This window comes from Nicotiana attenuata, unplaced genomic scaffold (assembly GCF_001879085.1).
Source record: "Nicotiana attenuata strain UT unplaced genomic scaffold, NIATTr2, whole genome shotgun sequence".
In the NCBI taxonomy this organism is placed as follows: domain Eukaryota; kingdom Viridiplantae; phylum Streptophyta; class Magnoliopsida; order Solanales; family Solanaceae; genus Nicotiana; species Nicotiana attenuata.
In genome coordinates this window covers 426,241-452,713 of record NW_017670555.1, presented here as the reverse complement: position 1 = coordinate 452,713, position 26,473 = coordinate 426,241, and the positions used below count along the sequence as shown (strand labels likewise).

General features: G+C 37.2%; 2 protein-coding genes across 4 annotated transcripts; one reads left to right on the top strand and one right to left on the bottom strand.

Annotated features, from left to right (window-relative positions):
- LOC109240902 lies at positions 1-2,158 on the bottom strand. Its single transcript, XM_019407581.1, has 3 exons — positions 2,083-2,158; positions 838-917; positions 1-732 (listed from the first exon to the last, which is right to left on the bottom strand). Exons 1-3 carry the CDS (start codon positions 2,156-2,158, stop codon positions 1-3), a joined length of 888 nt encoding a protein of 295 aa, XP_019263126.1.
- Positions 2,046-26,169, top strand: LOC109240912 (katanin p80 WD40 repeat-containing subunit B1 homolog). Of its 3 annotated transcripts, XR_002070164.1 has the most exons (19): positions 2,047-2,623; positions 2,928-3,058; positions 3,238-3,355; positions 3,449-3,675; positions 4,176-4,278; positions 11,900-11,970; positions 12,120-12,194; positions 12,289-12,432; positions 12,531-12,759; positions 12,945-13,463; positions 14,422-14,481; positions 14,562-14,683; positions 17,148-17,273; positions 24,828-24,902; positions 24,989-25,101; positions 25,187-25,303; positions 25,378-25,446; positions 25,555-25,721; positions 25,821-26,169. XR_002070164.1 is itself a non-coding variant. In XM_019407596.1 (18 exons), the coding sequence occupies exons 1-18, from the start codon at positions 2,593-2,595 to the stop codon at positions 25,616-25,618; spliced, it is 2,391 nt and encodes a 796-aa protein (XP_019263141.1). In that variant the 5' UTR covers positions 2,046-2,592; the 3' UTR covers positions 25,619-26,169. The 3 variants fall into 3 exon arrangements, 2 of the variants coding, with proteins under 2 accessions (XP_019263141.1, XP_019263140.1); XM_019407596.1 differs by having other exon boundaries at positions 2,046-2,623; positions 25,558-26,169; XM_019407595.1 differs by having other exon boundaries at positions 25,555-26,169.
- The last annotated feature ends 304 nt before the right edge of the window (positions 26,170-26,473 follow it).

Genomic DNA, 26,473 nt, shown 5'->3' with positions numbered 1-26,473 from the left:
TCAACCTTTTTTTAGAGCCTGGAAGCAAGTGTACATTCTCAAAAACCTCCTTTTTCCTTCTTCAAGTGAATCCTTTGATAGGTTAATTACAAAGCCAGTTTCTGGATTTGTATGTCTAATTTCTTGTCCATAAGCTTCTAACTTGTTATACTCATCTCTAAAGCTGCCCTCTAGCCTCTCAAGGACCAATCTTTTAGCCCTTTTTAGCTTACTTTTAGATACATTCATCTGAAAGGTATTCTCCAACTGCCCTCTCATATCTTTTACAGCATACTTAGGATTGTTCTTCACATGCTTCTTGAAATACAAAGCTAAAGTTTTGTAACCAGCTCTAGGATTATCAAAACAGTCATCACATAGATGTTTGAACTTCAATGTTTTGATTGTACAAGTAGATGTATTCTTATCCTTTGAAACAAGACACACAAATGGACAACCAGTTTGACAAATGTATCTAACTCTAGTTGTATCACTTTTTTTGACTTTAAGCTTCTTCTTATTAACTAAAGCATAAAAGCCCACCATCTCTCTTGCTTCATTGATGTCCTCGAAGGACATTCCCAGTTCCAACTCTCTATAATGTTCAAGCCCATTAGTCACAACTCTTCTTTTTTCTATGCCAATTCCATCAAAGTCATTACTATCATTTTCACTACCTTCCATTTCTTCTAACATGTCATCACCAAGTTCATATTCATAATCAATCCCAACATCAATATCAACAATATATGACTAAGTGTGATGGATAATATTTGGGATAGACACACTAAGACCATACTCATCGACGACAAAGAAATCAATCACCTTGAACTCCTTAGATAAGAGAAATTTAAGTACCTTAATTCCTTCCTGATTTTCTGCCAAATAATACCTACCAGATGCACCAGTTACCGGCAGCTGCTTAACAGTAAGATACCCTAGTTTGGAAGTGAATTCTTCACAAATGTCCTTATAAGAAAGTGAATGTGCATCATAGCGAAGCCAAGAGTGCAGAAGTCTTTATTGTAGACTAGTTCAGGTGAAATGACCCAATTGCCACCATAATGGAATAAAACATCAACTTCTTCAATCATCTTCAATTAACACATGCAACAAAAAGAAAAGGGCAAACACAAAGGGACCACCTCAGCGTTGAAAGCAACAGTTCAAAAATAGAGTTAAACCGTAAAAAGGAATTAAAAAACACCAACCCCACAAACAGATTCATTCTGAGATTGAATTAAAAACCCTAAAAGAAGATTCATTTATTTCGGGACCACCAACCCCACACAAACAGATTCATACTATAATAAACAAACATATAAAGACACAAAACATGTGAATAAACTAATGAGATGGTCACAATACCAAGAAATGTCACATGCATCTATATTCCCCTTTTCTAACTACAAACCTCTACAGCTCTATTTAAATGCAAATAAACACAGTAAAAAAACTTACCTTGACAAAAAACGACAGCTTCAACACCAAATCTTCAAGCTTCGATCGGAGATGAACACTGCTCTAGTACCCTAGCTCATCGTTCAATTTGGGGATTTAGTAGAGAGAGAAATGTAAAATGGTTAAATGGCAAAAAGAACGAGGGGTTAACTTATCAATAGTGGGTTAGGTGAAAATTGGGGGTGGGCCCGGGGGTAGGGGTAGGGAAATAAGAGGGCTTAGGGTATTTTTAAATCCATGTGGCATTTAAATTACATTTGGGATTTTTAATAAGCCAAATGTAATTCCACGTGGATTTTAGAGTCTCCCGTTAGTGGAGAAGGACATTTTTGAGCCCATTTGTAGACGATAAGGGCAGATAAGGGGCCAACTTTTAACGGAGGGCTAGGTTGTCTTATTTCATATAGTAGAGGGGTAGTTTAGGCCCTTTTCCGTTAAAAAAATATTATTCTATATGTCCTAATTCGAGAGTCAAATATGATTTTTTTAATATATCTTTTTAAGTATTATGAATGTTAATTATTGTGATTTATATTATTTTTTATATTTTATTTGAAAAAACTCGGCAAGATTAAGAGGGAGTATCTTTTAAAAAAAAATTACTCCTGAGATTAAACATTACTACTATTGTTGTTTGTCTACCTAAGATGGTGAAAGGGGATCTAGAAAACGCCATTTCTTCTCTTCCCCCTCTTTCCTTCCCTGTATATTTCGCCATCGTTCTTCAGAGGAAGCCATCAGAAGCTGTTGGAGCTACAATTGAGTAGAGCAAGGACGAGCCGTTGTTGCTAAACCAATTCCGTCCTCTGCCATTGTTGCAACTCTCAGTCCAGAACTAAGGACGAAATAACAAAAGGACAGAACTGTCAGGGTCGCACGCTACGAATTGGAGAAGTGGTTCTGTAGGGAGTATTTGAAAGAGAAGCCCTTTTCCTGCAGTACTAGTAGTAGTTGGCGGTGGTTGGGTGGTTGTTGCTGAAGAGAGAGCGAAAATGTGCAGGAGGTTCATGGAGATCCTGAGCGTGTCTCGCTCTCAGCAGATTCAGTAATATGACGAGAGCTGTACTGGCATTTCTCGCCTTCTACGCTGCCGTTGCTAGGGTTTTCAGCCGTCGCCATTTCCATTCTCGAGCCCGATTTTGACTTTTTTCCATGACTACTACTAAGCGTGCTTATAAGCTACGTATCCTTTTCATTTGTTTTATTTATTTTTTGCTTTTTCTCGAAAATGTAGTTTTGATCCTAGCGAGAGATTGATATTTTCTTAATCTCTTGTTTACTATGCTGGAAAATGTGGAGACATACCCTTGAGTTTGCTTGGATCTAGTGGATGGAGAATAAAAATAGCATCATCCTTCTCCATAGATCTCTTGTTGGTTAGTTGAAAAGCTTTGATTAGGTTCTTAACATTGGAGTTAGTTTCTTTGGGTAAAAAGGTAAAGAAGTCCAGCCATATTTTGGAAAACCTTGATAATACTTTGTTATAGAGGAATTCGTAGCGCATTCTTTAAGCGTGAACTGCTTGAAGATTGGACGCAAGTCATCCAGGGTTCTTGTAACCGGAGGAGAAGATCACAAGGTTAACCTTTGGGCCATTGGCAAACCCAATGCCATCTTGGTCAGTTTCTCACTTATCATCTCCTTTTGCTGTTATTTCATTTCACGTTTGTCTATCTGCATTGAAAGAGAAGCTTTTCGAGTAAAATGCATTGAAACTTAAGAATGTGCAGCCGAATCTGCTGTATTAAATGTGGTGGCTATGTATTTACGCATGGTCTTCTTTGTGTATTTGTGTAGAGTTTGTCAGGTCATTCAAGCGGAATTGATTCAGTCAGCTTTGATTCTTCAGAGGTGTTGGTAGCTGCAGGAGCAGCAAGTGGTACTATCAAGCTTTGGGATTTAGAGGAGGCCAAGAGTATGCTTGTTATGATACTTTTCATTGGGGATAAAAATCATTTTCTGCTGTTTAAGAAATATATTTATCTCTCTCTCGCTGTCTCTCTGTCAGTTGTTCGCACGCTCACTGGACACCGATCCAACTGCATATCATTGGACTTCCATCCCTTTGGCGAGTTCTTTGCATCTGGGTCTCTAGATACAAACCTAAAGATATGGGATATCAGACGCAAAGGATGTATCCACACATACAAAGGTCACAGTAGAGGTGTCAATGCCATCAGGTTCACTCCAGATGGCCGATGGGTTGTATCTGGTGGGGAAGACAATACTGTCAAGGTCAGATCCCTCACTTTTATATTCCAATTATTCCATAGTTATTTGATTATAAAGAGCTTGACGAAATAATCCATGCGAGAAATTTATGTAGTATGCCTGGACCACAGAGTTCAAAATAACTCGCTGACCAAAACCAATATACTATAACTTAATAAATATTCACTTTATGTTTGTGACTTCAAACTTGCTGCATCCTACTGAGACTATTTTGCGTTAGATAAGTCTATTGCTAGCTTAACATGTTGAATGGATGATGACAACATAAACTTCTGTTAAGCTCTGTATTTTATCCATTTCCATGTCAAGGAAAAAAAGAAAAACCAATAGCCATGTCTGTGGCGGTAATAGCCATCTCATATTTTGAGTAGTTCCCTTCATCTCATGTGCACTAATCTTCTTCTATGATAATAGTGGTGGACATTATATCAGGTAGATGTATGAACATTTAATCACTTTTTTCATTATTCTAATATTTTGATAATAATTCAATTTTGTGGCAGCTTTGGGATTTGACTGCAGGAAAGCTTTTACACGATTTCAAATCTCACGAAGGGCAGATTCAGTGCATAGACTTTCATCCCCATGAGTTTCTACTGGCAACAGGTGTGCTTAAAAGCTTTGACATAGTGTTACATTGTCTCTTTTATCAGAAGGGTTAATCTGGTATTCAAAATGCTGGTCTTATTGCTTGTGCATTATACTGGCTCCAGTAACTTTAGTTGTGCTCTTGAAAATGAGATCTTCAATGCATGCTATGTTCTGTGTAGGATTTAAATTTGTTGGCGATCTCTTTCCTAATGCTGTATAATGTCGGATAAGATAACTGAATATTTGAATTGACTGATGACGTGTTTGTACACAAAACCCAATGAACTTGTAGAGGACGACATTTGCCTGCCTGTTCTTAGTGATCTAAATATTTTTTCAGTTTGAAACTTTTTTTCCTTCCTTTTTTTGTTTTGACAATAAATTTTTTGCTCTCACAATATTTTAAGAAAAAGTGACTCGCTTACCAACCACATCAGTAGAGTACTCCCTTTACCCAAAATTTTGTAGTCCATGCAATTTTTTTTTCTGTTTAAATATCAGTAAATCATGCAAACTTTTCAAAAGTTAAATTGAGCTTCCTTTTAAATGCTTAATTTTATTTAATTTATACAGGATTCTAAGCTCTCCCGTGATACACTTTTCTTGTAGTTTCTTCTGAACGTTTTTGAAGTTCTGTCCAAATGGCTTTGACGAAAGCCCAGTTTGGCTAGTAAAAGTCAAATCTGGCAAAAAATATGAGATAGAGGGAGTGTGGCAAGGAGCACACTTTATGTAACATAGGCTTATTATTCCAACCATGCTTCTCTCCAAATTGGCTGGGTTTGGCTATATGCACCCTCTGTATTCATTCTGCTGTATTCGGGTTGGTTTTCTTCCAATACACTGATGTAGCGCGTGAACAGTTAAGCATGTCCGGCGAATTCAATATTCAAGGGAACTAGAAAAGTTTGCCTATCTTTTGTAGACTAATATATACATTGTATTGAAGTAATGAACATTATTAAGAAAATTTCCATTAGTTTATACTCCCTAATGTTGTAAAATTCAAATCTTGAATTATGTATTTAAGGTGTTAAATGATTAATTCATTATATATCAATTGGGAGTTTTTTGTTTTAAGGTTCTTTAGTGTAAAAGGACCCCATTTATTCTTTAATTTTCTTTTGTGCCCCATGGAAAAGAATATGTTTAATAAAGTAATGATTTATTAACAAGATAGAGAGAACCCTGCATACAGGATGCACATGGAAAAGAATATTAAGATAAGTAGAAAGGCAGAAGTACTGTATGCTGTTAATCAACTTTCGCCATATTGCTATGATTGTCTAAGTTCGAAAGATATACTTTCTTTGTCTCTATTTATATGGAACTTCCCTAAAATGCTTGACGACATTCTATAATAATATTGTCCTACACAACTTTAACCACTTTCAAGAATTCATATTGTATTAGGGTAGCCTGGTGCACTAAGCTTCCGCTATGCGCAGGGTCCCGGGAAAGGCCGGACCACAAGGGTCTATTTTACGCAGCCTTACCCTGCATTTATGCTAGAGGCTGTTTCCACGGCTTGAACCCCTGACCTCTTGGTAACATGGCAGCAACTTTACCAGTTACGCCAAGGCTCCCTTCTCATATTGTATTAACTATTTAAAATCTAAACGGTTTTGTGATATTTTTCTCTTTTAATCAACCTTTTTAGCTTTTCAATACGACTGTAATATTTTCTTCCATTACTCATAATATATTATATAAGTACAATTAACATCTTAAATTCCTTTTCCAATGAAACACCGTCATATAAAATGAGACGAGAGTAGGAAAAATTGTAGAAATCAATTGATGTGCGATAGTAGTCATGCATGTAAGTTGAATACACTGATAATTTGGTGATGGAGCTTTAATATTAGAGGATGTGCATATTAACAAAAAAATAAAAAACTCAAAGCATTTATTGAGGTTTTGGTCCAGTGAAATTCAAGATATACCTAAAAGACAAATATAACTTATTAGGAGGGTTGGATTGACTTATTTTAAGTGCTTATTGGCTTTTAAGCACTTTTTTTAGTTTGTGTGGTGTTTGACAATGATAAAAAGTGCTTAAAAGCACTTACTTTTAGGCATAAAAAGTACAAAAATAAGCCAAAAGCCAAAAGTTGGGTATTAGAGGGTGTTTGGCTAAGCTTATAAGCTGGTCAAGCTGGCTTATAAGCACTTTTTGGCTTATCTACGCGTTTGGTGAAATTAAAAGTGCTTATAAGTTAAGTGCTTATAAGCCAAAAATAAGCCAAAAGCCATAAGTTGGTCTCCCCCAACTTATCAAATTTCTGCTTATAAGCACTTTAAGTTTGACCAAAATATTTACTATTCTATCCCTAAAATACTTCTTTTCAAAGCAAAACTCTTCGCATACCCAGTTCTTCAGCTGCATATTATTAATTTCAACACTTTTATCCAAACACGTAACTGCTTATTTTTTAAATCAGTTTCAGTACTTAAAAGTGCTTTTCAGCACCTAATGCTTATCAGCTACTCTAAATCAGCTAAGCCAAACGGGCTCTTACTAACTTATGACTTTTGGCTTTTAGCTTAAAAGCTACTCCCTCCGTTCCAGTTTATGTGAACCTATTTCCTTTTTGGTCCGTTCCAAAAAGAATGACCCCTTTCTAAATTTGGTATCAATTGAGCTTAAACCTACAATTCTACCCTTTATGAGAAGCTTTTGTAACCACACAAATACTCTGAGCCCCTTTTTGACTTGTTTAGGACCACAAATTCCAAAAGTCTTCATTTTTTCTTAAACTCCGTGCCCAGTCAAACAGGTTCACATAAATTGGAACGGAGGGAGTACTTTTTATAAGCCAATCCAAACACCCTCTAGATTATATCAAAGATTGAGAAGTAGTCAGTTTAGTTCTGAGTATGATGCTAGAAATATATACTATACATGCCTTCGTCGCATCCAATAACAATGATTTTGGGGTTTTTGCCATAAGTTTTTATATTATTGAATGGCTCCCAATTATTCATTTAAATCTGTTGTACCACATGGAAAACGTTATTAGGATAAGTAGGAAATTGTGAATTAAATTAAAAAACAATACATAGATGAGTTGATGCAACTTGTGTGTAAGTGATGTGATGCAAGATCAAGAAGGCCAAGAATCCAAGAAATTCAAGAAGTCCAAGATCCATCCATGATTAGGATTTCTTTTCCTTGAAGATTATGATTTCTTATTTCTTGTTTTCTAGTAATTTAATTCTTATTGAAGTAGGATTATATTTGTAGTTCTAGTCAAACTAGGATTGTTAGTTGGTATCCCATCCTTGCTAGAATTCTCTTTTCTATTGTTGTTAGGATAGATTTTTCTTACCCTTATTCTTATTCTCGTTTAATTAGGATTAGTTTTTCTTAGCCTCATCAATTTTACTCATTGTAAGACCTATTTAAAGGGCTCAATATGCTGAAAATAATGATGGGTGATTAGTTTTTCTAAGCTCTTGCTTCAAAAACGTGATCTACTTTTTATTTCACTGTTCTTCCTTTATTCAACGCTTCTTGCAATCTTGCGAGATTGAAGAACGTGTGGGTGAGGTTTTTTTTCATCTTACATTCTTCTAATGTGAGTTTGAAGAACGCTTTCTATAGTTTTCTGAAAAGTTTTAGCGGGGTGCTTTTGTTTTTCTCTCTTCTTTGTACTTGAGAGGTGCAAAACCTTGAAAATACATCAATTTGGTATCAGAGCACAGGTCCCATATTCGAATTCTTGATCTTATTCATCGTGTCACCAAACAAGAAAATAGCAAATTCGTGATCCTCATCAGTGGAGCTTCAATTAAAAATTCAGAAATTAAGAACTATTGTCCTTGAACGAGACAATGAAGAAATTAAAGTGCAGCTAAATAGCTTGACGGTATCAATGAAGTATCTCACCAACTTGGTTGAAGGTTTGGTGCTTCAAAATTAACTACCAAATCTGCCACAACACCTACGCCCGCCGCGTCTACCACTTCGATATCCACGAATTCAACCATATAGAGCAAGATACGAGTTTGAAGCTGACCAAGGCATAAGAGTACCAAGGCACTTTGTCCAAGATGATAAATATTCAGATAATCAAGGGAATGAAGAGGACTAAGCTAATAAAGACCCATATCAAAGAGACGAGGAACACGCATTGGATCCAAAACTCGAGGAATTGCCACCAAAGTTTTATGACGATCCATTGGATTATCTAGCCATGTGTCGTTGACTTTTCGCCTTTCAGAGATGCTCAACACAATATTGACTTGATTGTTGACTCAACCAGCCCAAACAAGTCAGCATATTGCATCAATCCTAAAGTCCATAAAAATATGCATAAACAAGTGGAAAGATTACTTAAAAATGAGTGGATAATGGAGAGTTTAGTCCATATATTGGAGAAACAAGATGTCTTAACCTCATAAATATGTACGCTATCATCAAAGTGACTACTGGTATACAAGTGATGCAACTGATGCATTCCCAAAGAGAGCGTTGATCTCCATGCTTAATTCAAAGCTAGACATGGAGTTGGCTAAGTTTCATGAAGTTCTAACACCAATAACTTCATATCGTCAGTTGAAGTTTGATAGTCAATATAGAAAGATTACATAGAGAAGGCATAGTAGAAAGTTGAAACTTAGAAAGTGGGATTTAGTTCGACCATATGCTAAGTTTTCTTACAATGTGAAGAAGCTCTATGATAAGCTAGCAAAGTGTAGCTTGAAACCTGGTGAGCATTGGGTCCTCATTCTGTATTATAGCAAATCTTACGCCATTTATGGAAGTTGGTAGACTCAAGGATGAGTCTTTTTCAACTAGGGGAAAATGATGCAAGATCAAGAAGGCCAAGAATCCAAGAAATTCAAGAAGTCCAAGAATCCAAGAAATTCAAGAAGTCCAAGAATCCAACCAAGATTAGAATTTCTTTTCCTTGAAGATTAGGATTTCTTATTTCTTGTTTTCTAGTAATTTAATTCTTATTTTAGTAGGATTTTATTTGTAGTTCTAGTCAAAATAGGATTGTTAGTTGGTATCCCATCCTTACTAGAATTCTCTTTTCTATTTTAGTTAGGATATGTTTTTCTTACCCTTATTCTCGTTTAATTAGGTTTAGTTTTCCTCAACCTCATCAATTTTACTCATTGTAAGACCTATTTAAAGGGCTCAATATGCTGAAAATAATGATGGGTGATTAGTTTTTCTAAGCTCTTGCTTCAAAAAACGTGATTTATTTTTTATTTCACTATACTTCCTTTATTCAACGGTTCTTGCAATCTTGCTTGATTGAAGAACGTGTGGGTGAGGTTTATTTTCATCTTATATTCTTCTAACGTGAGTTTGAAGAACGCTTTTGCTAGTTTTGTTAAAAACTTTAGCGGGTTACTTTTGTTTTTCTCTCTTCTTTGTACTTGAGAGGTGCAAAACTTTGAACGTAGATCATGATGACCGGTGAATCTTTGGGCTACTTTGTTTGTACAAAATAGTAGAATCCTTCGCGGCTTGGCCGACCTATTAAACTTATCCATATATATAGTGATTTCTTGGTATCCTTGTGGTCTGTTATGGGATTACCTGTGGAATTGCTTTTTCTTATTTTGCTGTACATTCCGAGGGGCCTTTGATACCTAGAAGGTTTTCTTCCAAATAGTCATCCTAGGGGAGAGAGTTCAACTCAATATAGGCCCTCCTTTCCCAAGTGCAAGATGGAAACCCGTGATTCTGAGTTTTCTTGCAGAGTCTCGTGTGAATGGACTAAAAACTCATTGTATACATATTTGTGTAACTACTGGGTGTTGAGTTTGGTGGATGCTTTACTTTCATGATTGAAATGGCAGTTCAGAAAAGGGGAAAGATAATAGGAATTTTTTGGACTATTATATGAAGTTTCTAGAAACTAAAAGGTCCTATCATTATTAACCACACACAAAAAAAAAAAAGAAACTAAAAGGTTCTTTTTATTTGAAGTTTGCATATTAGTGGAAAGGGTGGTGAGTCACATTAGGAAAGGTTGGGAGAAGATGGTGGAGAGGAGGATGAGGAGAAGTGTATCTATTTTCGAGAACCAGTTCGGATTTATGCTGGGACGGTCAACTACAAAAGCCATTCACCTTGTGAGACAATTGGTGGAGCAGTATAGGGAGAGGAAAAAAGACTTGCATGTGGTGTTCATTGACCTTGAGAAAGCCTATGAGTCTATGACAAAGTCTCGAGGGAGGTTCTATGGAGATGTTTGGAGGTTAGTGGTGTCCCGGTAGTGTACATTAGGGTGATTAAGGACATTTTCGAGGGAGCTAAGACTCGGGCGAGGACTGCAGGAGGAGACTCAGAACATTTCCCAGTGGAGATGGGGTTGCATCAGGGATCGACTCCTAGCCTGTTTTGTTTGCCTTAGCTTTGGATGTGCTGACATGACACATACAAGGGGAGGTACCATGGTGTTTGCTGTTTGCTGTTTGCTGGTATTGATTGACGAGACGCGAGGCAGAGTTAATGCTAAGTTGGAAGTTTGGAGACAAACGTTGGAGTCTAAAGGTTTTACGTTGAGTAGGTCGAAAACATAATACTTGGAGTGCAAGTTCAGTGATGGGATGCATGAACCAGAATTGGACGTGAAGATTGTTACTGAAGTCATCCCCAAAAGAGATAGTTTCAAGTATCTTTGGTCTATAGTTTAAGGCAACGGGGAGATTGACGAGGATGTTACTCATCGTATTGGAGCGGGGTGGATGAAATGAAGGCTCGCTTTGGGAGTTTTGTGTGATAAGAATGTTCCACCTAAACTTAAGGCAGGTTCTGCAGAGTGGTGGTTAGACCGACTATATTGTATGGAGCTGAGTGTTGGCCCGTCAAGAAGTCCTATGTCCAGAAGATGAAAGTAGCTGAAATGAGGATGTTGAGATGGATGTGTGGACATACCAAGAAAGACAAGATTAAGAATGAAGTTATTAGGGGCAAGGTAGGAGTGGCCTCTGTGGAGGACAAGTTGTGGGAATCGAGACTGAGATAGTTCGAACATGTGAAGAGGAGAGACATAAATGCCCCGGTCAGGAGGTGTGAGAGGTTGACCATGGCGGGCATGAGGAAGGGTAGGGGTAGGCCAACGAAGTATTATGGAGAGGTGATTAGGTAGGGCATGTCATTGCTTCAGCTTACCGAGGACATGACCCACGATAGGAAGGTGTGGAAGTCGAGGATTAGGGTTGTAGGTTGACATGTAGTCGTGAGTTTCTCCTAGGCTTGCTAGTAGTACTAGTACTATTCTTGTATTCTCTTACTTTATTACATGTTATGTCATTCGCTTCCGTTACCCTATTACATTGTTGTTGCTATTGTTTGTTGCTTTATTTTTACTGTTCCTTGAGCCGAGGGTCTATCGTAAATAACCTTTCTACCTTTATAGGTAGGGGTAAGGTCTGCCTACACACCACCCTCCCCAGACCCCACTTGTGGGATTAAACTGGGTTTGTTGTTGTTGCATATCTAGTGGAAAGCTAGTAATGCTGACAACCCAATGAAAGCAGGGATTGAGATGGTGGTGGTGGGAGGATCAAAAGAATAAAAAGAGGTCTTCATTGTTAGGTGTTGTATTGATTCTGATCATCATAGCTATAAGTTGCCTCATTGTTTGTTCTTGTTCTTTTTCTTCACCAGGTTCTGCTGACAGAACTGTAAAATTCTGGGACCTCGAAACCTTTGAGCTCATAGGTTCAGCTGGACCTGAGGTTAATCTTTTCATCCTTTTTGCATCTTCTCTTTGTTCACAGTTTTCATCTTCAATAAATCAATACAATATTGCTTCTGAGTGCTTCTCATGTTTCTTCAAAGTCTTGAGATTGTAAAAAACTTAACTATTTGTTTATCTCAATTCTAGACATCAGGGGTGCGTTGTATGACCTTCAATCCCGATGGGAGAACCCTTCTCTGTGGTTTGCATGAGAGTTTGAAGGTAGTCTTGGGTATTTGCTGTTCCTTCAGAAATAGTTGTTCTATGTATTGTGGCATTTATGTTGTTTCCTTAAAAATTGCTCCTTTTTTTGTAGGTATGCTCTTGGGAACCAATTAGATGTCATGATACAGTAGATGTTGGATGGTCTCGGCTGTCGGATCTTAATATTCATGAAGAGAAACTCCTTGGCTGCTCTTACAATCAAAGTTGTGTTGGAGTGTGGGTTGTGGATATTTCGGTAAAAAGTTTTCTTTTGATTGGAGTTATCTTTGATGATATACTTCTTGTTATGATTTTGAAGTAAGGTTTAATTTGTTTCATGCTTTCTTCATGCAGCGTCTTGAACCATATGCAATGGGTAATACTGCTCGATTAAATGGTCACCCTGATGTAAAATCGAATTCGGGTGGGAATTTATCCAATCTGGCGGATGATGGTACCAAAGCCAGTTCTGGTAGACTCTTGATTTCTCAAATTTGTGATCCTGTTAAAGAGACCAAATCTTTTGGAAGACTTTCAGTATCACAAAACTTGGAGCTTCAAAGAGATTCTAGGACCCTTGCTAGTATGCTATTTATCTTTTTTCTTTTGATACCTTTTTCGTTTGCGTAAATTTGTTAGCTTGGTACCTTGTGTTGAGATTCTTTTATTTCCTCCCATTTTGTTAGTTGATAGCATTTTTATTTGTTTCCTTCTCTGAGTTTGGCTCCCCAAAAGTTCTGACAGTCTTCACTTATCTTCTCAATGAAGCTACTGCAAGTGCACCTGGCACTCCTCAAAGAATAAATCTGAGTGTTGGTGCGAAAGCACCTCCAATTAACACCACAGCATTTCCTAATACAACTGGTCTGAAGAGGAATTCAGCTAAAGCCCAATCAGCAGCTAATTCTTCCATTGTTAATAGGTCAGAGGTCATACCCATTATTGTTCCAAGAAATAATGACAGAATGGAGCAAGTATCTGAACCCAGGAAAGAAGGAGTTGCAACAAGGGCAATGCAGCTGTCATTGCAGACAAAAGTCTCCGATTCACGGAGGTTTCCAACTTTCAAGGAAGACCTTGGGAGACCAAATGCTGTGTCACAGTTTGACATTGAAATCCCTAAAGCTATTGAATTCAGTAGTACAGCAGACAAGAACAACTTCCCTCCAGTAATTGCTGGAGCTGCAGCAACTGAGAAGAATGTGAAGGATGACAAGAGTCTGGTCTCAGCAAAACTTGAAACGCATTCAGCACCTGAGTTATTTTCCGGAAACCAAAATGAAAATTGTGCGTATTAACTTGTCAGCCATTTTCTTTTTATCAAATACTGACATTTAGTGATTACTTTCGTCTATCCTATTGTTGTCCTATATGTGCTTGTGCTATGAAATAGCCTTTTCATTTATTTCTCTCTGTTGTCATCCACTATTTATTAACCTTTGAGTGGTAGAACTTGTATATGAATCCTCGAAAAGCAGTACCAAGTGGACTCTTTTACTAGTAGAACAAATGGATAATAATAGTAGCTGCTAGTGAAATATTTGTCATAAATTATGGTTGTATACAGGAAGCCCCTGACTTTTTCATAATATGCACTTCACCCTTCAAAATTATTAAATTTTGAAAAATTTGTGATCATTTTCTAAACCATTTCTATATGTAGAAAATTTGTCCCTCTCTAGTAATCCTGCATCTGCCATTGATTCTACAAACGCGCACACATTATGTGTGTGTGTGTTTGTATATATATATATTTGTCACCGAACAATGTTCATGCTGCCTTTTATGTCAATGCCTGTCTTGTCTAAACTCGATTAATATTTTTCGTTGTTCTTGCGGTTACTTATCTTCCTAGAAGAAAACACGGTGCTAGAATTTGGTCTCCCAGTTGTTTCCCTTATAGATTGATGGCCTTCATCATCATTGCTGTACAAGGAGAAGACACTTCTTTTCTTTGAATGGTTTATTTATGCTTTTCACTGTTCTTCGCTGCACTTTATTGTTTCTTCTGCGTATGGGATTTCTTGAAGGTAAGTATCATTGTTTATTGGACCTTTTACCTCTTGGATCGAAATTGACCTAAATGGAGACAAATTTATATAGCTGAGCCAAACTAGTTCGAGATCGATTCATTGTTGTTGTGTTGTAATTAGCAGATGGAATTTTCTTTATCCCTTTTTCTTTTCTTGAATAATGTGGATTGTGGAGTAGATACAGTTTATGAAATCTTGCAATTTTGTTTCAGATGAAACACGTGGAAATGTCATTAGTAGGAGTGCTTATCCCATAGAAGGTCAAAGAAGAGGTAAATGTTCTCTTTAATCTTGAGTCTGTTGCTGAACATTCCTATGAACGTTACTTATTACACTGTTTTTGTTAAATTAGCAAGGACACGGTCTGTTGTTGCAAATTGGGAGAAGAGAGATAGGATCGCATCTCACGAGGGTCTTGCTTCCAACAATGTTGTTGGGATAGTACCTGCTCTGAATATGCTTTCCACCAACTTGGTATTTGTCTAATCTGAGATTTCTTCTTTAGTAGTTTTACATATCTTTTAATACTTTGTTAAGCTCACACACACAAATATACACAAACACACACCTGCTCTCAGTATGCTTTCTACCAACTTGGTATTTGTCTTATCTGAGATTTCTTCTTTAGTACTTTTACATATCTTTTAATACTTTGTAAAGCTCACACACACACACGCATATACACAAACACACATATATACACAAAGTCTTTTGTATGTTGTTTTTGTTATTCATGTATAATTTCATGTTTGTTGATATGGAAAATGATGATGTGCTTACTTCTGGAGGAATTATATTTAATTGCAAAGCTGAGCCTATTTGTAGCAGTTAAATAGGTATTTGGTACAAAAAAGAAAAGCAGTTTTGGTCCTTCACTTATTGCCTAATTCCAGTTTTGCTACTGTAGTCTTTATAAAGAGTTAGCATTTAAAATCTGCGTGTGAGTACAGCTATTCCAATAATTGATGGCCTGGTTAGTACTGGTCGGAAATTGAACAAGTGGTTCATGTGCTTCCCTCATACATTTTTGAGGGGTTTAAGGGGGAGTGTTACACATAACTATCTAACACTCCCCCTCAACCGGTGCGTACAAATCATACGTACCGAGCTTGTTACATATATAACTAATACGTGGTAAAAATATCTGCAAGCTGATCATTCGACATACAAGGCCACTAGACTCCCCTTGAGCAACAAATCCAGGTGGTTGCTGATAAACATAAGTTGGCCGAAAAGTCGCCAGAAGAGACTAAGCCGAATTTCACACTACAGAATAGGTTCTAAAACACTACTAGAAAACAGAAACTTTTCTTGAAATTACCATTCACGCCAAAAAATCACTGTTTACGCCGGAAAAAGTGCACTGTTCATGCCTGAAAAAATAAAAATTGTCAGAATTTGATGTAATTTATATGGGTAGGCTCGAACCACTGGACGGGTAAGTTGTCCTAAAGAAATTTTTCAAAAAGTGGCTTCACGCCAAAAAATCACTGTTTACGCCGGAAAAAGTGCACTGTTCATGCCTGAAAAAATAAAAATTGTCAGAATTTGATGTAATTTATATGGGTAGGCTCGAACCACTGGACGGGTAAGTTGTCCTAAAGAAATTTTTCAAAAAGTGGCCGGAATGGCTCAAACACGCAGGAAAAGTTACTATAGCTTCCTGGAACCCTAGTTCTGGCAGCGCGTGGAGTCGCGTGATGGACTTTTTGCTTGGGCGATTGACTGGGGTTTGTCACCTAACGTTTCCGAACAAGATGGTAGTGTTGGCTTTCGCACAACAGTACCAAAGAGGAGATAACACAAATCAATCTTGAGTCGCCAACCGGAAAGACGCACGGTGACTGACTTTTCTATTTCGATGGGACTGAAATTTTTGGGGTTTGGTCGCACTAGGGTTTCGGATCTGATGGTGGTACTGGTATATGCACAGTACCATTGTAGCAGTGATGAACCCTGGGAACAAGACAAAGTTGCCGGAAAATGGACGACAATGAGATCTTTCTTCCCGAATGTTGCTGGAATGATGCACAACTATAATTTTCTAAGTGAAGCTCGGATACCATGTGAGAATGCACTAGAGAAAAATCTATATTTTAACAATGATATAATGAGCCCTATATACAATACATATTCCACTCCTACTATATATGGGACTAGGACATATTCTACTCCTATTACTTATGGGACTACGACTATTTACACATAACTATCTAACATGAATTATCCATCAAACCTCAACCTTATTAATTCTATATTTCATTAAACACTATAATAGTTCTCTTAAAAAACATGCACTAAACCAATAGTAAGTTTGTAGATTAATACAATATAGAAACCAGTAAAAACTAAAAAGTAAATAGTGATTTTATATTTTGGAAAAATTACATAAGATAGAAAGAATTGTAGAGAAAATTTTGAACATTATAATAGAAGACGTAAAATACGTGAAAAGTGGAAAGGAAAAATAACCTAGAAATAAAGATGGTAGAAATATCAATCAGTTGGTACGTGGTAAAAAGTCAAGCATATGTATTAAGATGACATACCGTATTGTTTGCTCCTCTGCTCTAACCTACCTAATTGTTTATGATCCAAGGAAAAGAATATAGGGTGCTTTATTTTGGGGAACGGATAGTAAGAGATTGACCTAGAATATGCAGACATTTTTTTATCTCTGTCATTAGTTTTGGTTGGTAGCTTGAATGCACTCTTCCTAGCTATTGCAGAAAAATATTGAATACTGCAAGACTTTAGATAGACAATCCTTTCTATGGCTATGTAGACAATATATAAGGCCAGAACTTGTAGATCCCCAATAAAACTGCTAGTTCTTTGAAAGTCTTCGGGATGATGTGAAGTTATGTATATTTCTACATCACTTTCCTAATGCAGATATTAACTCATCTTTCGTTCTTTTCTGCTTGTATGAAAAAAGAGAGGGCATCCTTCGTCAGCTGAAAGTGTAACAGTTTCTGCTACAGATGAGGATACCATCAGTGACTTGTTGGAACAGCATGACCAATTTGTTGGCTTAATGCAATCTCGTTTGGCCAAATTACAGGTAACTAATAACACAACTGAAGCAAAATGACTTACTAATGGTGTTTTTAGACCTGCTGATTTGTGATGAGAGTGTTAGTACACTCTTTATGCTATGATTTCTAATCTTTGGTTGTGCTCTACAACTTACAGTTTGGAAAGACGTAAAAAGGTTTTTTATGGAATAATGAGCTTTGGAGGATTAATGGATCTGCATGTAAGGTTAATGGGTCATTGACTTGCAGCACAATTAATCCTGTTTTGAGCATTTCAATGTTCTCAGAATTAGTATAAGTAGAAAAAAGTTCAACTGTAAGCATGCTTGATTTAAATGCAAAATCTTCTCATGCACTATAACTATTAGTAGAGGTCTCGAACAGACTCTTTGCTATATGTTACACATCATTGGCTATGTCTCCTACAAATTCATTTGGATGTCCTTTTTCACTATTTTACTTGAACGCATGCTTCTAAGTTTTAACCATTCTCTTTCCAAAATAGGTAGATCCTCACTAAATCCCTTTTTCCAGCTAGTTTCGGGTTGAGGCATACATTGACTGATATGTTCTTCACTTAATCGTTTTATTAACCTGGACTTCGGAATGATAAGAATCCCATTCCTGCTGTCTGTGAGGATGATCTTTTCTAGTTTAGAGTGTTGTACTTGTACCTGGCCAAAATAGAAATGTCAGCATTGCCTTTCAATGCTTCTTGATGTGGTGGAAAGTAAGTTTGTACAGATGCCATGGCTTTTAAATGACTGTCAGATCGATTCATATCTGTCTAATATGCTACAAAGTGTGTTAACACAACATATTACCTGTATGGCTAGTGCATCTCTGTCAAATGAGATTCAGAGATATGGACAATCTGGTATGTTAAGGAGAAAGTGGTATGTTAAGGAGAAAGGAGAGACACCAGACTTGATCTGGTGCCCCAATTATGGGATTCCATTGGAGGGTTCAGAGAGAATTCTGTTGGCAGCTGATGATGTATGCTATGCTTATCCTGAACACAGGTTCATGAGAAGGTGGCTTTTCCATATTTAGGTCAATAACTCAGTGTAGCATTTGTGGAAGAGAATGTTAAAGGATTGCATTTCATTTTATTACATTTATAATCCCTTCCACTCGCCTGACAAGAAAATGAGATATATACTGACCTAGGGCTTTGGTCTAGTGGTACGAGCGCATCACGGGATATGTGTGTTAGGCGCATGCAAAAGCCTGGTATTTAGGAGGTAGAGGAGCGAGCTCATTATCCCCCGAGTTTCGAACCGTGCCCCATTGACCTTCGAAGATTTCTCGCTTATCAAATAAAGAAAAAAGAAATACAGACTTATTACACATTATGCTGGACAAACTGACTGGTCCAAGTAGTGTGTTCTCGTCTGATTATATATTTATATTATCCCTTGAGTTTGGGTTAACTGCACACATGTAGGACATGCTGATTAATGTGCTCCTGAATGTGTTTATGGAAATTCTTTCGTGGACCTTGTTACCGTGGGGAAGTATGTGTGTGTATAGACATTAAAAGTACTTCTATTTTTCATGAAAAGATTAAAAAAAATTCCAAATTTGGAGTGTGCATGAATATTTAACTATCCCCTACACTGTGCCCAAGACTTCAATTGTATTCTTTAAACTGTCTTAATACCACCTGTAAGATGTTTGCTGGGTTGTCATCAGTAGCAAAGCTCTCCAATCTTTTGTGGAAGCTAGCTATGAGGAATCGCAGCTTGGCATTTGTCAAGCATGGTTACAAAGACGGTGTTGTTTGTGTCACACATGTTGGAAAGCATTCTATCTTGTTTTTATGACGCCTATTTGACAGGATGAACATGTGTTCCTCAGTTTATTGGTGTTTTCTTTTCCAGGGACTTGAGTATGTATGTCATAAGACTTGGTTGCCTTTTTGCACATTATAAGTTTAAATTATGATAATTAATACTTAAAATTTCAAAAGGATGGTCCAATTGGAGAGACGAGAAAAGGATGAAGAGCAGTACCAATCATTTGCTGCCAATTGATTAAGCTGTTCGTTGCCAATTGGTTAGAAAAACGTGATCTAGGCAATAAAACATCGGTGTCGCGACCCAAAATCCCAACCAAAGGGTCGTGTTGTCGTCTAACCTATTAGCTAAGCAAGCCAACACATTCACAATAAGCAATGAAACAAGAGTAAACAATTAACAACACAATATCATAAATAAGGGTAAAAGCTCCTATAACAACATAGTAAGCCTAATACCTTCCAAGACTGGTGTCACTGAGTACATGAACTTCTAAGGGTACTAAATGCAAAGTCTGAAATGAAGTACAACACTTTCTGTGATGCAAGATCAAGTAAGGCCAAAAATCCAAGAAATTGAAGAAGTCCAAGAATCCATTCACGATTAGTATTTCTTTTCCTTCAAGATTAGGATTTCTTTTCCTTAAAGATTGGGATTTCTTAATTCTTGTTTTAGTAGGATTATATTTATAGTTCTAGTCAAACTAGGATTGTTAGTTGGTAGTCCATTCCTATTAGAATTGTTTTTCCTATTTTAGTTAGAATACGTTTTCTTAGCCTTATTCTTATTCTAGCTTAATTAGGCTAGTTTTCCTTAACCTCATCAATTTTACTCATCGTAAGGTCTATTTAAAGGGCTCAATATGCTGAAAATAAACATTGGTGATTAGTTTTCCTAAGTCTTGCTTCAAAAACGTGATTTCTCTTTTATCTGATCCTTCTTCCTTTATTCTAACGCTTCTTGCAATCTTGTGGGATTGAGGAACGAGTTGGTATGGTTCGTTTCATGTTACATTTTTCTGACTTGAGTTTGAAGAATGCTTTCGCAAATTTTGTGAAAAACATTAGCGGGGTGCTTTTGTTTTTCTCTCTTCTTTGTGCTTGAGAGGTGCAAAACCTTGAAAGTACATCAATTTGGTATCAGATCAAAAGTTCCAGGTCCCGAGTCTTGATTTGCTATTGTTAATCATGTTCCTGGAGAAGCGAGTAGCAAGTTTAGGATCCTCGTCAATCAATCTAAAATTTAAAATTCAGAGATTAAGAACTACAACCTTGAACGAGTCAATGGAGAAATTAAAGTGCAGCTAGATGGCTTAAAGAAATCAATGCAGAATCTGACTGAATTGGTTGAAATTTGCTGACAAAATCAGCCACCAAACCCGTCACAATGCCTACAACCTCCACCACTACCAAGACATAACATACAAGTGTTATCGCGACGTCTTCCACTTCGAGATCCACCAATTCAATGCGTAGAGCAGGATATATTGAGCTAGCAGAAGAAGCTATAGCTGACCCAAGCCATGAAAGTACCAAGGCACCATGCCGAATATGATAAAATTTTGGATAATCAAGGGAGTGACAAAGGCATGGGATCCAAAAGTTGAGGATTTACAGCCAAAGTTTTATGACGATCCATTGGGTTATCCAACTACGTGTGTCATTAACTTTCCACTTTTTAGAAATGCTCAACACAATAACTAATATTGACTTGATTGTTGACTCTACCATTCCAAACAAGGCAACATATTGTGTTAATCTAACGGTCTATAAGAATATGCTAGAACAAGATGAAGGACTACCTAAAAAGGAGCGGATAATTTAGAGTTTGAGTCCACATATTGGAGAAACAAGATGTCTTCACGTCATAAATATATGGCTATCATCAAAGTGACTATTGGTGTACAAACGATGTAATTGATGCATTCTCAAGAAGAGCGTTGATCTCCATGCTTAATTCAAAGCTAGAGATGGAGTTGGCTATGTTTCATGAAGTGTTAATACGAATAACTTTATATCGTAAGTTGAAGTTTGAGAGTCAACATAGCAAGATTACGTGGAGAAGACTTGGTAGAAAGTTGAAACTTAGAAAGTGTGATTTAGTTCGACCACATGCTAAGTTTTCTTACAACGCGAAGAAGCTCTATGATAAGCTACAAAATGTAACTTGAAACCTGGTGAGCATTGGGTCTCTGTTCTTTACTGTAGCAAATCTTGCACCATCTATGGAAGATGTTAAACTCGAGGACGAGTCTTTCAACCAAGGGAGAATGGTGCAAGATCAAGAAGGCCAAAAATCCAATAAATTAAAGAAGTCCAAGAATCCATTCAAGATTAGGATTTCTTTTTCTTAAAGATTAGGATTTCTTAATTCTTGTTTTAGTAGGATTATATTTATAGTTCTAGTCAAATTAGGATTGTTAGTTGGTAGTCCATTCCTACTAGAATTCTTTTTCCTATTTTAGTTAGGATAGGTTTTTAGCCTTATTCTTATTCTAGCTTAATTGGGATTAGTTTTCCTTAGCCTCATTAATTTTATTCATTGAAAGACCTATTTAAAGGGGTTCAATATGCTGAAAATAAACATTGGTGATTAGTTTTACTAAGCTCTTGCTTTAAAAACGTGATTTCTCTTTTATTTGATTCTTCTTCCTCTATTCAATGCTTCTTGCAATTTTGCGAGATTGAGGAAGGAGTGGGTAAGGTTTGTTTCATCTTACATTCTTCCGACGTGAGTTTAAAGAACGCTTTGGCTTTTGTGAAAAACTTTAGCGGGTTGTTTTTGTTTTTCTCTGTTCTTTGTGCTTGAGAGGTGCAAAACCTTGAAAGTACACCAGTTTGATATAAGTAAACAGTAGAAATGATAATAAAGGTGACTCCATGGTCTGCGAACAAGTATGTAACACTACCTCGAGTCTCGAATATGTCCAAGCTAGTCATCCCTCTGAACACTGCTAGGACCAGCGTTTAAATCTGCACAAGAAGTGCAGAAGTGTAGTATGAGTACAACCGACCCAATATACTCAGTAAGTATCGAGCCTAACCTCGAGCAGGCAGTAATGATGCTATGACAAGACACTTACCATACAAACCTGTATAGTTAATAAGCAAGAGAAGTAGCAAGAGAAATAACAATAATAAAGACAAAAATAAAGGCGGGAAATGGTAAAAAGGATCAAATAAAGGAAATAACAACCACGTTTCTCAACTTAAAGCACCCAAATCCTTCTCAACAGCTCAAACCCAAGAGGATAAAACAATATCGGGAACAATATAGCCCAAATCCACTAAGGAAGTCAATGTCATAAGTTAAAGACCATAATTCATACCATATGCATTGAGGTGCACAACCCGATCCAACACAAAAGCTGTTGCAGCGGCAACCCGATCCCATGGTCATATTGATGCGGCGAGCAACCCGGTCCTATCATAACAATGTTGCGGCGAGCAGGGCATACCAATTCATACGGAAACATCCAACAAACAACCAAACATGGCAAGAGTCATATTATGATATCAAAGAGAATGGATAAACATAATTAAGTAAGGAAAAGATGAACATGAACAAGGTGTACTAGGCAATCCAATACCCAAGAGCTAATCTCTCGTATATCTCAACAAGAACTCAAACACGTCATTAACACTTTGAACAATCAAGTAGTCACTCAATCCAACATAGCATAAAAGAATAAGGCATGAAATAAGCAAGGACATGAATAAAACTTGCTTTAATCCCATGATAACACATATACACTCGTCACCTTGCATATACCCCGCCCTAACACATTTAGCACATAGCAAGTAAAGCATTTACAACCTAATTCCCTAACGTTAAGGTTAACCACCATACTTACCTCTTTCCGGAATAATTCAACAATCGAAAACCTCCTTCCCTTTAATACAACCCTCCAAACCACTCGAATCTAGTCAAATAATTCTCAAATAAGTAAATACAAGCTTAAGAAATCCTCCTAATACTAAAAAGGTTTGATCTTTATCATATTTGAAAGTCAACAAAAGTCAACCTGAGCTCACTTGGTCGAAATAAAAAATCAAGACCAGATTCCGATTACCCATTCCTCTCCGAATCCAAATATGTGTAGTTTCGAGATCGGACCTCAAATCGAGGTCTAAATTTCTAAAATACACAATCTTAAGTTGCTACCTAAAAATCCTATTTCTACTCTTTAAAATCCTTGATTTAGGGGTTAAAATCTATGGGCAATAATGAAAATTAACCGAAACAAAGTTAAAATCACTAATGTATGAAGTTGTGAAGAAAGTTCTCTCAAAAATCGCCTCCTTGCGAAGTATAGGTCTCATAAATGGAATAAAATGAGCTAATCTCGGAACTCTTCCCTTTATAACCAGCTGTAAGTACCGAAATTGCAAACTATTGTACGCAGTTGCAAAGCTCGCAGATGCGAACTAGTGGTTGCAAATGTGAGGGCCACCTGAGTTACTAAAGTCGAAAATGTGAGCAATTGCGAAGCTGAGCCCCCCTTCCCAAACCTTGCATTTGTGAGATGCGATGACTGCACCACCACCAATGGAAAAACTTATAAAAGAGCCCGAAACCAATCCGAATTCACCAGAGCTTCTCGGGACCCGATCCAAACATTCAAACAAGTATATAAACCTTACATGAACTCGCTCATAAGCTCGAAACATTAAACTAACATCAAAATTCAACAATCAAGCATCAAACTCGAGAATTCACATGTTCTTAATTCAAATTGTCCACTTTCAACTATTAGCGCCAAAACGGCCTTGGGTCACCCGCGACCCAAACCAAACATACGTACAATGTCCAAAATCGTCATAGAACCTACCAAAATCATCAAAACAATTCGGGGTCGTTTACCAAGAATGTTGATTGTGGTCAACTCCAACACATACAAGCTTTTGAATCAAGATTTCTTTTATTAAAACGCATCTAAACTTTCCGGAAATCTAAACGAACCATACACACATATCATATATCATCTAATGAAGCTATTCAAGGCTAAAGTCACGAAACGGAAAGGTAGAACTCAGAACGACCTATCAGGTCGTTACAATTGGTGAAGGAAAAAAAAAGTGATCTAGGCAATAAACATTCGATTCTTGCAACCTTCAAAGACTGTAAACGTTTGTTCGGTGAAAAAAAACCGTTAGTGAAGCCAGAGAGATTGCAAAGAGTGATATTCATTGTAAAAATATATTCATTTGAAGCTCTATTAACTAAGTTGCTCTATCTTGAGATGATGAGCCTATGGGATATGTAGCATTCTCAGCGGACATTGCTAATCACTAAGACATGAAGGATGAATATGTGTTCCTGTTAACAACACCTGTTTGACAGGATGAATGTGTTCCTCACGGCCATTGGTTTTCTTCTCCTGGAACATGAGTATGTGTGTCATAAGACTAGATCCCTTTTGTATAATGAAGTTTAAATTATGATTATTAATAAAATTTCTAGAGGATGGTCCAGTTGGAGAGACGAGAAAAGATGAAGAGTACCAATCATTGGTTGTCAATATTGCCACCAGTTGGTTGAATAAAGTGCGATTTATGCAATTAAACATTTGTGAAGCAAGAGAAATTATGAAAAGAAATTGTTTGTAAAAATATGTGCTTCTGAATCTCTTGTAACTTAGTTTCTCTATCTTGAGATGATCAGCCTATGGGATATGTAGCCTGCTTTTTCTCAGGGGATTTTTCTAATCACTAAGACTCACAGGTGAAGGTTTCTCCTCTAGATTCTGCTAACTCAAATATTGTATTCTTTTTCTTTCAGGTTGTCTGTCAATACTGGCAAAGGCATGACATTAAAGGGGCACTTAGTGCAATGCAGAAGATGGCAGATACTGCTGTAAGTGTCTCTTTTCTATGCCCTATCCTCGAGCTTGATATTTACCTATGTAACACGATGTGGTTCCTTTCTGATGCATAATACAGGTGCTTGCTGATGTAATTAGCTTTTTAACAGAGAAAAATGATATTATTACGTTAGAGATTTGCACATGCCTTCTACCACTCCTTGTGGGAATGCTTGAGAGCAGCTTGGATAGGTACAAATTTAAGCTTGAACCTTTTTTTTGTCTGTGCTATAATTTTTTAGTGTGGTTCTCATTTTATTTTATGGACATTCTTTAGGCATCAGGATATTTCATTGAATATGCTGCTCAAACTTGTTAAAGTATTTGGTTCAGTGATTTATTCTTCATTGTCTGCGCCAGCATCAGTTGGTGTTGATATTGAGGCAGAGCAAAGGTACCATCTTATATTTTCTTAACTTCCATTCTTTTGTATTTCTAATTTGAGTACTTTTCTTATTGATAATAAAGGATGGATCGCTACAATCTTTGCTTTGTTGAGCTTGAAAAAGTCAAACATTGGCTGCCCACTCTTACAAGGTGCGTCGATGCATCTTTAGCCAGTGGCTTTGGTCCAAATGTTACATAACAAAATTTGTTCTTGCTGCTTTTATTTATTTAATTTTTTTAATTCTTCGTTTCACTCAGAAGGGGAGGGTCCATTGCCAAGTCCGCACAAGAGCTGAGTCTAGCACTTCAAGATGTTTCGTGAGTTAAGGGCAGTATTGCTTGGATTAGTAAGAGTTATATTTTGGACAATAACCGTGGTATTGTTCATATGGAGTGGCTTTTGGAGCTCTGGAGCGGCATGCACTGTATGTTTTTTTACCTTGCGGAGCTAGCATCCTGTATGTGTATTCCTGCCAAGATGAATACATTGACGACTCATTCTTTGATTAACTGATTGGTGATAGCTAGGGGACAACTGCTCTGCACTGCTGCTGCTCCAAATGTCGCTGGTGATTGAAGCTGCATGGTGGAGGATCCATCATATTTATTTTTCATCTAACCATGAATACCTGATATTCACATGTTGATTTGTAATTATAGGCTACTTGAGTAAAATCATGTATCCATATGATAATTTCTGTATCAATACAAGGGTGTCTAAGCCAAGTGAAATCTGGAAAATCTTGTCAGTCTTGATATATGGCCTTTCTAACCAGTCTAGGGCATGACACAAAGGATGGTGTGAAATCTACGTTACAGCTTGTATTTGAAAAAAAAAAAAATGCAAATAGTCTTTGCTAGTGTTGGTTATAATTTCTCATTTCTCATCTAATTACATTTGCTGTTGGCCGGATAAGATACTAGTGAACGCGCATGCACGAGCAAGTGCATATTTTCACATAAGGCTGGCATGTAGGCCGGTTCGGGCCCTAAACGGGCCAAGTGGGCCGGTCCAAATGGTCCAGGGCCGGTCCCAAATTAAATGGGCCAAACGGTCCCGGTCCAAATGATCTTTTTGTAGGAACCGACAGGGGATCGGACCTACGAACTCAGTAAAAATAGCACGGTCTAACCAGTTTTCGTACTGGTCATTCAAAAATAGCCAGCGGTTACCAAG